At 43.4% G+C, this 13,993-nt stretch overlaps 1 protein-coding gene across 1 annotated transcript in view; it reads right to left on the bottom strand.

Moving 5' to 3' along the window:
• The window catches only part of CNTN5 (contactin 5), a 2,147,338-nt gene that overhangs the window by 1,889,144 nt on the left and 244,201 nt on the right, over nucleotides 1–13,993 (bottom strand). The window contains exon 3 of the mRNA XM_078656993.1: nucleotides 1,292–1,342. Within this exon, the coding sequence (XP_078513119.1) occupies nucleotides 1,292–1,314 (23 nt within the window). The 5' untranslated portion in view covers nucleotides 1,315–1,342. The remainder of the gene's footprint in view (nucleotides 1–1,291; nucleotides 1,343–13,993) is intronic.

Genomic DNA, 13,993 nt, shown 5'->3' with positions numbered 1-13,993 from the left:
TCATGATAAAATGTAAAGATGTATTTGGTCTGGTAGGGTGGTTCATAGATGCGTTTAGTGGAATAAGCATTTTTTGCTTTCTAACTAGTTCTTTGGAGGTATCTTTGAGGAGTATCACATACTCAACATTTTGCACCTTCTGAGCTCACTTGTACTTGTACCACTCCCTCCCCTCAATTCTCTTACCAACCCATGACTGGAATATAGAAGGGTTCACCCAAACATCCTTTAAAACCAGCACAAAAATGCATTTATTTGATGGATTAGTGGACTGATGAGTTTCAGAGCAGTAAAAATAGAAAACCTTAACTTACCACTCTGGGACCCCAGTCTACCTTAGTTCAATCTATATAAAACCATTGGAATGTGGAGAGCTTCAATGACGGCAATGGATCTTTGTGTATCTATTTTTCCCTTTTCCATTCACACATTCTAGCCCCAGTGGGTGGAATGTTCTATGATTAGTAAAGCCCTTCTGCCATGGGCTATACTGATTGTTAAAGGCTTTTCCGTTGTCTGTGGCTCAGGCCTATATAGCCTTCGAAAGTAGGCCTTATTGCAATAATATTAGCCACTCTAAGTCTTATAATGGCCATGGCAATATCAACGAGAGATGAAATGTCATGAACATTATCAATTAGGAGAAATGTAATTTGGCAATTGTTTACAAATGAAAAGGGGCGAAATATAGTTTTTTCGTTTGAACCAACTAGAAAAACTCTTTACTAGCTCCACCGTCTCTTTCCTATATGTTTGTGTAATTGAAGCTGATGATAGGAGATTATGGGCGCAATTATCACTTGCTCGTGTAATTCCTGCCTGTCGAGAGATATTTGCATGGGTTCATGTATTTGCACAATCTGTGTCTTGTCCATGAGTTTGTGATATTTTAAGTCTCTGTAAGTGTTAGTGCTCTAATCTGATTATAGATGATTTACCTCTCTGGTAACTCTACTTGAAGGTTCCAGGCATGCGTCCTCCTGCTCTTCTGTTTGCCCTGTTGTGAAATGAATCACTGACATATTGGGAACCTTCAACATCTGCTTCATGATTCTTTGAAATTGCACGCCCTTTTATGCTGGTATACATTTATACACATATTCCAAAATTCTGATGAAAAAAGTTTATGACCATGTACTAAATTATCGTTTCTTGTAGAAATGAACATTTGCAAGAAATTGTTTCATACCCTTGAAACTTAGTTTGACTTATGTTATGCACAGCAGGAAAATAAGGTATTTAAGGAAACAGATACGAAATACACAAAAGATTATTTTAACTAATACTTTACCAAAATATTCTCCTTGATTTCATTGGCAGCAACGCTCGTAGAGGCGACAATCTACAATGAAATCAAATAAATAGAAATGTGATGAGTAAAAGCAACTGTCCTAAGAAGCATTAATAACACCACAGAAACAAATATGAAAGGGTAGAAAATGTTTTCATTGAACTAAACTGTTTGCTTGCAGTGCATAGTACCACGTTCAGTTCAAGGACGTCTATTTTGACTGTTAAATGTGCAAGAACTAACCAATTGAACATATTTTAATATATTCAAAATATATCTGATATCCTAATTCTGCGACTTAGGTTGAAAAATGAAAGGGCCTTATAAAATGTCCTGTTTACTTATTTGTGCCTATACTTCCCTTAATGGAAATTATTCTAAACAAACATTGGGGAATTGTAGTTCGATTTCTAACAGTTTGAACACCACCATCATAAGCTTCATCTTGATGTAAGTTTAGAAATGATAAGTAGTAAGTAATTACTGATTAGCCTGGTGAAGTTAACAATCTATGCATTGAATACTCCTTGACTCTCCCCTACTCATTATTTGTGGGCTGACATATTTGGATGGTTCTTAGCTAATGATTCAGGATCTGAGAATCTCACTTGCACAGATCACTCTTTGCATATATAGGAATCCCCATTAATCTAAAATAGATTTGGTATCAGGCCTAGAACGCAAATGCACCTTTCAATCAGGAAGAGGCCAACACATAGCATATTTTGATCCTGGTCAATCCTAGGAAAATGTCCTAATCCACTCTTCACATACCTAAACATAGTAATTGATCAAACTACTGATTTATGGCAACTTCTCAAATATTTCCCTTTTAATTCAATACTCCAGCAGCAGTATACATTATTCACACTAGTTAGTGTGTTTTGTTTTCGTTTTTATTACAATTAGTTTTTTTTTAAACCAGTTTTCATTACATTATTTATATTGCTCCCAACACTTCTTGCTAAAATTGGTCAGCTTTGAAAATCATATGCCTTGTCGAATAGGTGAATCTATTTTTTTTCTTTGTGTGTGTTCTTTTTAAAATGGTGTTATTGATTTAGCCCATCACTTCAGCTTTATGGGGACTCTGCACTTTTGACATCCTTTGTATGAAAAATAAAATCCTCATTTTACTCTTGAGTTTTTCCCAAATTTATTTCAAGTCTGCTTGATGTAGAGCTACAGTTTATAACAATAAGCTATATAAATATCTCAAGTATGTATTCTTATTAGCCCCTGTATTTTAAAGTACACATATTGAACTCACACTTCAAAGGTTTTATATACAATCCTTTCATCCTCATGATAGTTCTCCTCTGGGCGGCCTCTGATCTGAAGTTATCCTTTCAAAGAAGTGATCTTCGGAACAGTAGCTAATACACTCAGAAATGCTTCAGCTATCATTTCAAAAGAGGTAAAATCCGTTCTAAGATGATGTAAACCTCTAACTATGCTCCCAAATATTTCCTTGACTATTTTTATATTCACCTGTTGATCATGGACCCAGCCTGTTCAGTAAATGGATCCTTCTATGAAGTATATTTTCATTATAGCAACACATCATGTCAAAATCTGTGAACTTTAAAATGATAAAAACCTTACTAATGAAAGCATTGAGTCTTACTGCCTCACTGAAAAGACAGACCACCCTCATTTAGACGTTCTAAGATCACAAATGTAAAGTAAGGATTGATAATGCTGTTGTGAGCAATTCAAAGATAATGTAAAGACATAGGTATTTATCAAAGGACAGAATTCAAGGAAGGGCTATGCAGTGTCACTGGAGAGATATAGAAATAAAGTGATCATAGTCACACTGAGGCATTCATGTTCTTATATTTTGTTCATGAAAGTAGTTACTGTTGGAAATGGCTCTTTCTGTAGGGTCACCCACAAAACATGTTGACTTCCTCCTCCCCTTTTTGCTGAATTTGTTTTTGTTGACTTTAAGACTCTGTACAGTTTACCACTGCTTACCAGTGCTAAAGTGCTTATTCCCTATCCCAAAAACAAATATCATTGGCTTATCTACAATTTGCATATTTAAAGTACTTATAAGTCCCCAGTAAGGTGCACTGTAAGTGGCCAGGGCCTGTAAATTAAATACTACTAGTGGGCCCGAAATACTGATTGTGCCACCCACTTAAGTAGTACTTCAAACATGTTTCAGGCCTGCCAATGCAGAGCCTGTGTGTACAGTTTAGCCTGCTGTGTAGACCTAGCAAAATAAACCTTTTTCCAGGCCCAAACCTGCTGCATGGATTGGACCTGGTGCAGAAGGCCCGCATCACCCTGGCAGTCTAAGGCACATTGTATCTCCAACCCAGGTCCTTGCATCTCTCGTCAACGGCAACCTCGACTACAACACCAGTCTCCGCAAAGCAGCCTCACAGCTCTTCAGAACCGACGCACTGCCAGCTGGGAGATGCATCCCCTACACCAGGACTTCACATTGAAAGCCCTGTTGACAGGGTCCTCAATGGCGAAACTACAGGACCTCACACCACAGACTCACCGTATCTCAGAACCAACGCATCACCTCACCTGCACAGAACTTCTTAGACCCGGATCTACACAATGCTCTGCAATCAAGATTTAAGGTACTTTGTTCAGTGGGCCTAAAAGGGTACCTGGAGCAAGCCCATACTCCTTCGCAGTTGGCCTGAACTTTTGACTTTGTCCTGGTCCAGCGCAACCAGATATCCCTTGTTGGAGCTTTGTGCTTTTTGGCGCTATTTGAACTAAAAACTAAGCGTGGGCGTAAAATCCGCTACGCCCGCGGATTTGCGGATTTTTGGGAAATCCGCAATCCGCGTATTTTGCGGATTTCCCTCAAAATCCGAAAAAAAAAAAATCCGCGGACGTCACGGGTTCAAACAAACTCGTGTATACAATGGCGCCAGCAAGCTGCCAGCGCCGTTGTAAAATAGTTACAAAGTTAGCTTGCACAGGAAGCACTTAGATAAAATAAAGCAGCACCTGCTTTATTTTATCTAAATGCTTCCTGTGCAAGCTAACTTTGTAACTATTTTACAACGGCGCTGGCAGCTTGCTGGCGCCATTGTAAAATAGACAGTGACCCCTGCGCCCTTCGGCGCGATTGCATAGTAACACACACATGGTTGCTGGAACTAGTTGAAGCTCAAATGCAGTGACTCATTCATCAGCCCAGAAACAATCGTGAGCGTCGTGGAGGCTGGGCAGATGTGCCTTCTTCCCAAATCTACCATCGAAAATCAGCTGAGATGCTGGATAGAGGCCTTTGCATCCTTGCCTTTCACGAGCGCAATCCCCGTGCTGTTCCTGTGACCAGGAGGTTCTGTATCTTCATCTGCTGGTCTGATCGGTCTCGGACCTTATATACACACAAGAGGCATGTGCACTCGCATGGGGGCCCGCCCGTTTGGCCCCGCCCACACACTTGCGGTGGGCACCATCTTCCCGCCATTTACCCACTATGATGGACAGCTCACTCAAGGGACCCCTGCGCCCTTCGGCGCCATTGCATAGTAACACACAAATGGTCGCTGGAACTAGTTGAAGCTCAAATGCAGTGACTCATTCATGAGCCCAAAAACAATCGTGAGCGTTGTCAAGGCTGGGCAGATGTGCCTTCTTCCCAAATCTACCGTCGAAAATCAGCTGTGATGCTGGATAGAGGCCTATGCATTTGTGTTCGCACGGGTTTCTGCCCGTTCGCGAGCGTTTTGTACAATAAAACCCTCGCGAACGTGCAGAAACCCGTGCGAACACAAAAAAAAAAAATACGCTAGGATCCGCGGATTTTGCGTATTTCCGAAATACGCAAATACGCAAATACGCAAATACGCAAATACGCGGATTGCCGATACGCAAAATCCGCCCATGCTTACTAAAAACATTAAAATTCAATATCTTCTGTTTTACTGATTGGATTTTTGTCGTTTTGGTCTCATTTTACTTAGCAAAATGTTTCTCTATTTTTTCTAACCTAGTGTGGGATCCTTTATGAGTGGTGTTTTCACTGTTTTACTGTTTGAAATGTTGCACATATACTTTACAGACTGCCTCTAAGTTAAGCCTGACTGCTCCGTGACAAGCTACCAGAGGGTGAGCACTGGTTAATTTAGAATTTGCCTGTACCGTACCCTGAATGGGATTGTGGTTGCTGCTTGACCCGGGCTCACACCTGAGTTTACGAGTAACCCAATTTCTAACAACTACCATTTCATTTAGCCACTAGTGGCAACTTCTGCTTGTCAGCAACAATAATAGGCATTGCTGGGGGGCCAGCATTCTTTCAATCATAAGACATGACACAGTTTTCAACAAGAAAAATTCTGATCTTCATTTTTTTCCTCTGCTCTAAAAATAATACAAGAGTAATTGTTCCTAATAATTCTTTCCAATAGTGAGAGTTATTAAAACAATAATACAGATGCTACCTGGACAATTCTGCAGGACCATAGTTCAAATCCACCTTCAATCACAACATCTCTAATGAAATGCACTCTTCTCTGGCAAAACATTCAGAATGAAGTGCCCCAACTGGAAATTCACCTTAACAGACAATCCAGAACATATAGCCCTAATTCGTCAGTGGCTGTCAATACCTGAGAAGTATTTTTAGGGATCTCTGTCTTTGACAAAAAGCTTGTTTTCTCACCATTTGAACTACTGATTTGTGAGCTATTGCCCCAAAATGACAGGGATCAAGCTCTGCTAATCTTTTGTCCATTTATTCTATCTCAGCACCCATCTAAGGGGACTAAGCCTTCTCAGTTGTTCCAATTCGAGGTTGGAAAGTCTCCCCTGCTCATCTCAGTTTCATCAGGACCTTCGGTAAACAACTCAAAACTCCTCTCTTTGCAATTGAATTGAATTTTTGTTAATTGTTGACTCTGTTCTGCTAGTGGCAGGTTGCCTTTGTCCTGGGTATTTAAATTCATTCCAAAAGTCTAATGAATCATTCAGAAAACCAGTATGCTCCATTGGGAAAATCATTTAGTATGCTACACTAGAAATATACAAATAAATTCAATTATGTAAATAGTGTCTTTATCCCTGCCGTTCATCCACCTATCACAAAGTAGCACTCGTAATGTGTGTGATAGGCAAATATATATATTATACATATATATATTACTCAAAAAACATAGGTTTTACAGACGTGTTAGTTAGGAATAAGCATTTAAAAAACCTTTGAAATTCACTAATAAAACAGGTTTCAGGGACGTTATAGTTAGTTGGACATGACTCATAAAACCAGAGAAATTCGCCTGTTATAGTTAGTTGAGCTAACTATAACGCGTGCGCCCGCAATGAACTGATGATGATTTCACATATTACATCATTCATGACATGGTCAGTGACATCACAAGACATCTTATTTGTCCTTCTATTTCATTTGATATAGGCAGCAAATCTCCTTCAAAAGTATTCTGCCACTAAAGTCGATACGTAAGATGTGAATGTACCAACTTGCACATCCTAGTAATTTTAAAAGTCCAAACACTAAAAATAGTTATGTTATTATTCTCTACACAGATTGAACAATGTCCTACCTCATATTTACCATGCCCTGATGACGACCTTTATATAAAGTGATGGTCCAGAATCCACAAGGTCGAAACGCGTTGGCATCATTTTTAGCGGACCCGAGTTGAACAAAAACATCAAGGGACACTGTTTGATTCAGAGAGTAGAGCCAGATTGTCTGGGCTCACTCGAACAAGTCCTATAACAATCTCTGACCCCTAATAGGACCCCAAATACAGAAAGTGCCTAGAAGGAATAAGTTTGGTTCCGGCGGAACAATAGTAGGACTTTAAAGAAACTTGGGGAACACATATTGATTTAGGTGACTCCCCAGACATGAGCGTAGTAATGCCAGGAGTGAATCAAAACATAATATGTGTATAAATTTGTCAATATCGGTCTTTTGTTGTTTAGCAAAGTTTATGTTTTGTATATGTGTTGTGCATAGTTTGACACAAAATATTGCTGAGATTATGTATTAGATGTAGGGATACTGAATTGTCAAGAAAGTTTTATTAAAGAAAAAGGAGTAAGAAGCACAACCACAGAGTCAATAAAAGGGACATCTGTGTTTGAAAAATGTTGTGTGATTTATAGTGTCAGAGGTAAAACTGTTGTTAAAGCCTTTTGATCTTTGATTCTGGCTTCTGCCTACCTTAATTGAATCATTCCCCTTAACTTGATATCCAGGCCCTGTGTACGTCATAGACGCGTGGTGTCGCGCCAGGTATGCCATTCCCTCATTTTTGTTTATGTCTCAAAACTATATCTAAATAACTTTAAACTTTATATGACAGCAAGCGATAATCAACATTTTTTAAACATTTATATATTTCTAACTGTAATAAACCGACATTATGATAAATATGTTTTCACAAAATCGTGTCGGGTGCGTCCTCCTTGCGCACTCGACACGCGATTGCCATGTGACATTAAAAAATAGCATTTGATTGGTTCATAATATTTCCAACTGTAACAGTTGGAGGACCCCACCCATTTTAGTCATTCTCTGTACAGCGTTTGATGAGACACACCCCTTCTACTTTTTTTAAAGTTTTTTTGCTGTGTACACATCTTATACTACACAACATACAACGATCATCTTGATCAATATTCATGGTCTGTACATTAGCCTTCCACGTGTGATGGCCATACATCTGAAACGTTACATCAAAAAAACAAATGTGTGTTACACGATGCCCCTGGTGTGTGTGTATGTGTGTGTGCACATTATTGTACTGCCTTTCGGCCTGGGTATTGGTGGCTCGAAGGAGTATCATCAGCCATGGGCAGAGTGCACATCCTAGATTACATGTGACAAACAGTAAAGAGTAATGTGTGCATTTGTGTTGCTGTATACTCTGTTGTCAGGCTTTACCAATATAGAGGTGTGTCATTTGTGAGACTTTCAGATTCACGTTTGACATGCATTGCTTGACTGTAATGAACGTTATGACTATGTATGACGTAGCCTCACTGCTGATCCTACCTCCCTCCGAGCACATTCACATGTGCGGTTCGCGATAACAACACTTTCATTAATACCGCACACCAATTACATGCATGCCTGCGCATATCCACAAGCTTGACAATGACATGTGATGTTGGCCATTCAATGTTTTCGAACAGCATCTCATTAGCGATAGTTGTCGCCCTCCGGGTACATGCTACATTAATGTAAATTGCTCATTCTGCGACATCAAAACTGCAACAGGGACACACACATAAGTACACTTCTTGGCCAGGAAGGAACTGAACAACGCCCAGGTACCCAGAACAATTATTCACACCCCTGCGCTGGCCTGGGGTAAACAAGCCCAGCCCACTTTGCATATGTATAAATAGGATAACAATGCCGCCACATGTCCCAGTTCTTCCACACTGCCTCACGTAATATGTCCGCATCCACCTCGCATACCACATTGGGCATAAAAAAGTGATCCATTAGTCTTACACCATCCTGCCAATCAACACTGGACATGAATTGTGAACCCTACAGGACGTTGTGTTTCAAAAGGGATCCATGGGGTGTACACCATCCTGCAATCAACACTGCATCGGAATTGTGAAAACTGCTGCCCATCGTGTTTGGACACACAACAATGACAGCAGGTGAGCAGTGGGGCCTGGGTGCCCAGGGGCTGCAATTGAGCGTGGTGCTGCGGGAGGGGTTGGGTGCATCAGCCTGGCTGCGCAGGTGCGAACAAGCGATGTTGCTGTGCATAATGATGTGATCTCTGACCCCATTCAGTCACATGTCTGTCTCATTTTAAGGACCTGATGGACCGTACTGTAGGCCTGAGCCAGCGGGCAGCACTGCCCTACAGACACGTGGCGTTGGCTTTTGGAACACTGTAGTGAGCGAATTACTAAGTGTACATGCACACAGGCTTGCTCCACTGCATTACAAGCGCACATTATGCTGCTGGCATGCGCTCTGTTCCTTTGTATGTGAATATTGCCAAACATATTGTTATTTAACCTTGTGTATTCTCGTGCACTCCAACTCCTCTTTGAACCACGATTACCACTAACAGTTGGTAGATCGTTATTCAAGAAGGAAGAATGCACTCAACTGGTGCTCTCTATTAAGCTTCAAATAAACCTTCATTTACCTCCGGACGTTTCCACCATTATATTATTTCTCCCTTTTCAGACACTGAATTGGTTGCACCAAAATGGGCGGAGCGGGTGCTCATCCCGTGATGATGCCCATCCCGTGATGATGCCCTATGCATTCTGACACCTTCCATCGTGGTATCAAGACACCATCCCCGACCGGAGACCTGCTGTGCCACCCTAGAGAGGCACCCCGGAGTCAGTGCTTGCAATGGCATGTCATTGGACAAACCGGTGGTGGCAGGTGAGCAGTGAAGCCTCGGTGCGCAGGAGCTGCAATTGAGCACAGTGGGGGGGAAGGGGCTGGGGTGCAGCAGTCTGGGTGCACAGGTGCAGGCAAGCGATGTTGCAGTAGATAATAATGTAATCTCTGGCATCATTCATATCTGTTTCATTTTAAGGACTTCCTGGACCATACTCTTTCTCGGGGACCCCAGCGTCCTAGACACATGGGTGATGGGAGGTGAACAGTGAGGGCTGGGTGCAATAAACCAACGCTCTGTCTCCTTCTCCCTCTGTTCTTTTGACTCTCCCTCCCCTTCTCCCTTCCACCCACTCCCTCCCTCGCTCTCCCATTCTCACTATCTTCCTTTCATTCTGACTACCTTTCTTTTTTTCTTAGACATGGCACACATACTTCTGTTTCTTTTTTGTCTTGCAGGTTTTATATGCTGCTTCCGGAGGAGTCCCATCCACTTATTTCATGTTATACTGTTGTTTGTCGAATAAAGTTGCATTTCCATTTATTTGTGTTGTTTTAATAAAGGTTATTTTTTACCAATAAATAAGTAAGTGTATGGGTCTTCTTTTTCTGACAACACTTGTCTGTAGTTTATTGTGAAAATTGGCGGTTGATAGGAGGTTATGAGGGAAAACATTGTAATTTTGTGGTGCACCTACCAAATATAAACCAACAGACTATCACATAAATGAAGCCTGAGTAATTCTACAACTGCAAGGGTTCTATGAGTGTATCACTTTATAACACCATTAGTACAGCCCGTGTGATTACAGATCCAATAACGATTCAGAAAAGGGGGTGGTGATGAACAGAGTGTCTGAATTAAGCAGACTACTCTTACCCAGTCCAAAGATCAGGGCTTGATCCATCACCGTTATTTAGCTCACTGCCCCATCCCAGCTCAGAACCTGGCTATATGCAAATTAGTCTGTCCCTGGCCCAGTGCATCATGGGAACAGGGCAGACCAAACTACCAAGCCAATTCTTCACCAGAAAGGAGACAAGCTTCCGGGGACCGGTTTCTGCCATTTCAGGCGTCGTCGGCCCGGCTTGCTTGAATCCTGATGGAGCAGTGAGCAAGGGACTCATGTCTGAGTATACCCTGCCACACCTATAGTGGCCAAAAACGATTCAGAAAAGGGGGTGGTGATGAACAGAGCGTCTGAATTAAGCAGACTACTCTTACTAATTTGCATACAGCCAGGTTCTGAAACTGGGATGGTGCAATGAGCTAAAAAACGGTGTTGGATTTAGCCCTGATCTCTTGACTGGGTGAGAGTATTCTGCTTAATTCAGAGACTCTGTCCATCACCACCCCTTGTTGTAAATATTTTTGTCCACCCTAAGCGTGGAAGGGTATACTCAGATGTGAGTCCCTTGCTCATTGCACCATCAGGATTCAAGCAAGCCGGGCCGAAGACGGCTGAAATACCAGAAACCGGTCCCCGGAAGCTTGTTTCCTTCCCAGTGTAAGAATTGGCTTTTGTAGTCTGGTCTGCCCTGTTCCCATGATGCACTGGGCCAGGGACAGACTAATTGGCATACAGCCAGGTTCTGAAACTGGGATGGTGCAATGAGCTAAAAAACGGTGTTGGATTTAGCCCTGATCTCTTGACTGGGTGAGAGTATTCTGCTTAATTCAGAGACTCTGTCCATCACCACTCCTTGTTGTAAATATTTTTGTCCACCCTAAGCGTGGAAGGGTATACTCAGATGTGAGTCCCTTGCTCATTGCACCATCAGGATTCAAGCAAGCCGGGCCGAAGACGGCTGAAATGCCAGAAACCGGTCCCCGGAAGCTTGTTTCCTTCCCAGTGTAAGAATTGGCTTTTGTAGTCTGGTCTGCCCTGTTCCCATGATGCACTGGGCCAGGGACAGACTAATTTGCATACAGCCAGGTTCTGAAACTGGGATGGTGCAATGAGCTAAAAAACTGTGTTGGATTTAGCCCTGATCTCTTGACTGGGTGAGAGTATTCTGCTTAATTCAGAGACTCTGTCCATCACCACCCCTTGTTGTAAATATTTTTGTCCACCCTAAGCGTGGAAGGGTATACTCAGATGTGAGTCCCTTGCTCATTGCACCATCAGGATTCAAGCAAGCCGGGCCGAAGACGGCTGAAATGCCAGAAACCGGTCCCCGGAAGCTTGTTTCCTTCCCAGTGTAAGAATTGGCTTTTGTAGTCTGGTCTGCCCTGTTCCCATGATGCACTGGGCCAGGGACAGACTAATTTGCATACAGCCAGGTTCTGAAACTGGGATGGTGCAATGAGCTAAAAAACGGTGTTGGATTTAGCCCTGATCTCTTGACTGGGTGAGAGTATTCTGCTTAATTCAGAGACTCTGTCCATCACCACCCCTTGTTGTAAATATATACAGATCCAATAAGGCACTGCTTAGGGCCACCAAGGCTTCAGGGACTGGCGAGGCCCACCGTGCATATTTAACTAAAGCCCCGGAGGGTGGCGATCCCCGGACTTGAGTTGGCCTCGAAGCCCCCCCGAACAATTAGTAAACAATACCCGGGGACGTGGCGGTCCCCCAGGCTGCAAACGTCTCTGTGCCCTCCCGCGCCTAATTTACATGTGGGATTAAGGTCCTCAGTGCTGCAGAGAACCCGCAATATAATAATAGAATTGGCCCCGGAACATTACCCCCCAGGGGGCACATTCAAATGAACGGGTGAGACCCGGTTCATTTTTTTTTTTCCATTTCTACTATCCGAATCCGTTCTATTAAAGCGATACAAGGTTTACTCCTCTCACTTTAACAAGGCAAACAAGGCTTGCTATCACAGGGTGGAAGCCATGCACCCACCCTATAATAGCAAACATAAATGTCCCGCGGATGCACACCCCGGGACATTGTATGAGCTGCGCCTGCGAGGTGGCGCTCCCTAGGGCCATGATGCATTGGTTACTGCATAAGTACAGAATTAGTATAAACGCATACTAACACTACTTGCACATGTGTAGTACAACGACCAGAGTGCAGTGAAGAGGTAGAGAAAGCCCAAAATCAAAAAATATAAATCCTACCAGAGGTCGGATGACCTAGTTCAATGAGCCAACGACCCTGGGATGAGTAGAAACAGCTTGACAAAGAAAACGGGTCTTCAGCACAACGCAAGCAAGCTTGAAATATTGGTGAGTGCTGCCTTCTTTTTACCTCTCCTGCTCGTCGCCAAATTTATGTAGTGAAGAGGTACACAGCAGTTTATGTGTAGGTGAGGACGGGGATCCGCTCGTAGACGCCGCTCCGTAATAGATCTGCCCGACGCGTTTCGAAGCTCCATCTGCTTCCCGTCCTCACCTACACATAAATAAAGCTGCTGCTCGCGTGCTACTCATAAGGTGGACAACCTTGGAGCGTGAATCTATATGCGGCAGTCCAGCCGCAGAGTATGCACCACCCCGTTAACGTGGGGGTCACGGCAGTGAAGTAGCAGCCGTACATGGGATCGAGGACGGGCCCACTCGTGGAGTCCATACAGGACTTGATTGTGTGCTTTCCGCACTACACTTCCCAGAAGTCTCATTGGAGCCTCCCATTGGCGGGTGAGTTATATGAAATTGGAGAAGTGTAACGGGTGCGCACACCGCTTCCGTTAAAGCCCCTGAAGAGAAGCAGATGGAGCTTCAAAACGCGTCGGGCATATCCATTACGGAGCGGCGTCTACGAGCGGATCCCCGTCCTCACCTACACATAAATAAAGCTGCTGCTCGCGTGCTACTCATAAGGTGGACAACCTTGGAGCGTGAATCTATATGCGGCAGTCCAGCCGCAGAGTATGCACCACCCCGTTAACGTGGGGGTCACGGCAGTGAAGTAGCAGCCGTACATGGGATCGAGGACGGGCCCACTCGTGGAGTCCATACAGGACTTGATTGTGTGCTTTCCGCACTACACTTCCCAGAAGTCTCATTGGAGCCTCCCATTGGCGGGTGAGTTATATGAAATTGGAGAAGTGTAACGGGTGCGCACACCGCTTCCGTTAAAGCCCCTGAAGAGAAGCAGATGGAGCTTCGAAACGCGTCGGGCATATCCATTACGGAGAGGCGTCTACGAGCGGATCCCCGTCCTCACCTACACATAAATAAAGCTGCTGCTCGTGTGCTACTCATAAGGTGGACAACCTTGGAGCGTGAATCTATATGCGGCAGTCCAGCCGCAGAGTATGCACCACCCCGTTAACGTGGGGGTCACGGCAGTGAAGTAGCAGCCGTACATGGGATCGAGGACGGGCCCACTCGTGGAGTCCATACAGGACTTGATTGTGTGCTTTCCGCACTACACTTCCCAGAAGTCTCATTGGAGCCTCCC

Source organism: Lissotriton helveticus, chromosome 8, assembly GCF_964261635.1.
Source record: "Lissotriton helveticus chromosome 8, aLisHel1.1, whole genome shotgun sequence".
NCBI lineage: Eukaryota > Metazoa > Chordata > Amphibia > Caudata > Salamandridae > Lissotriton > Lissotriton helveticus.
Note: the sequence above shows the minus strand (reverse complement) of the source record. Positions and strands in the feature narration are given on the sequence as shown.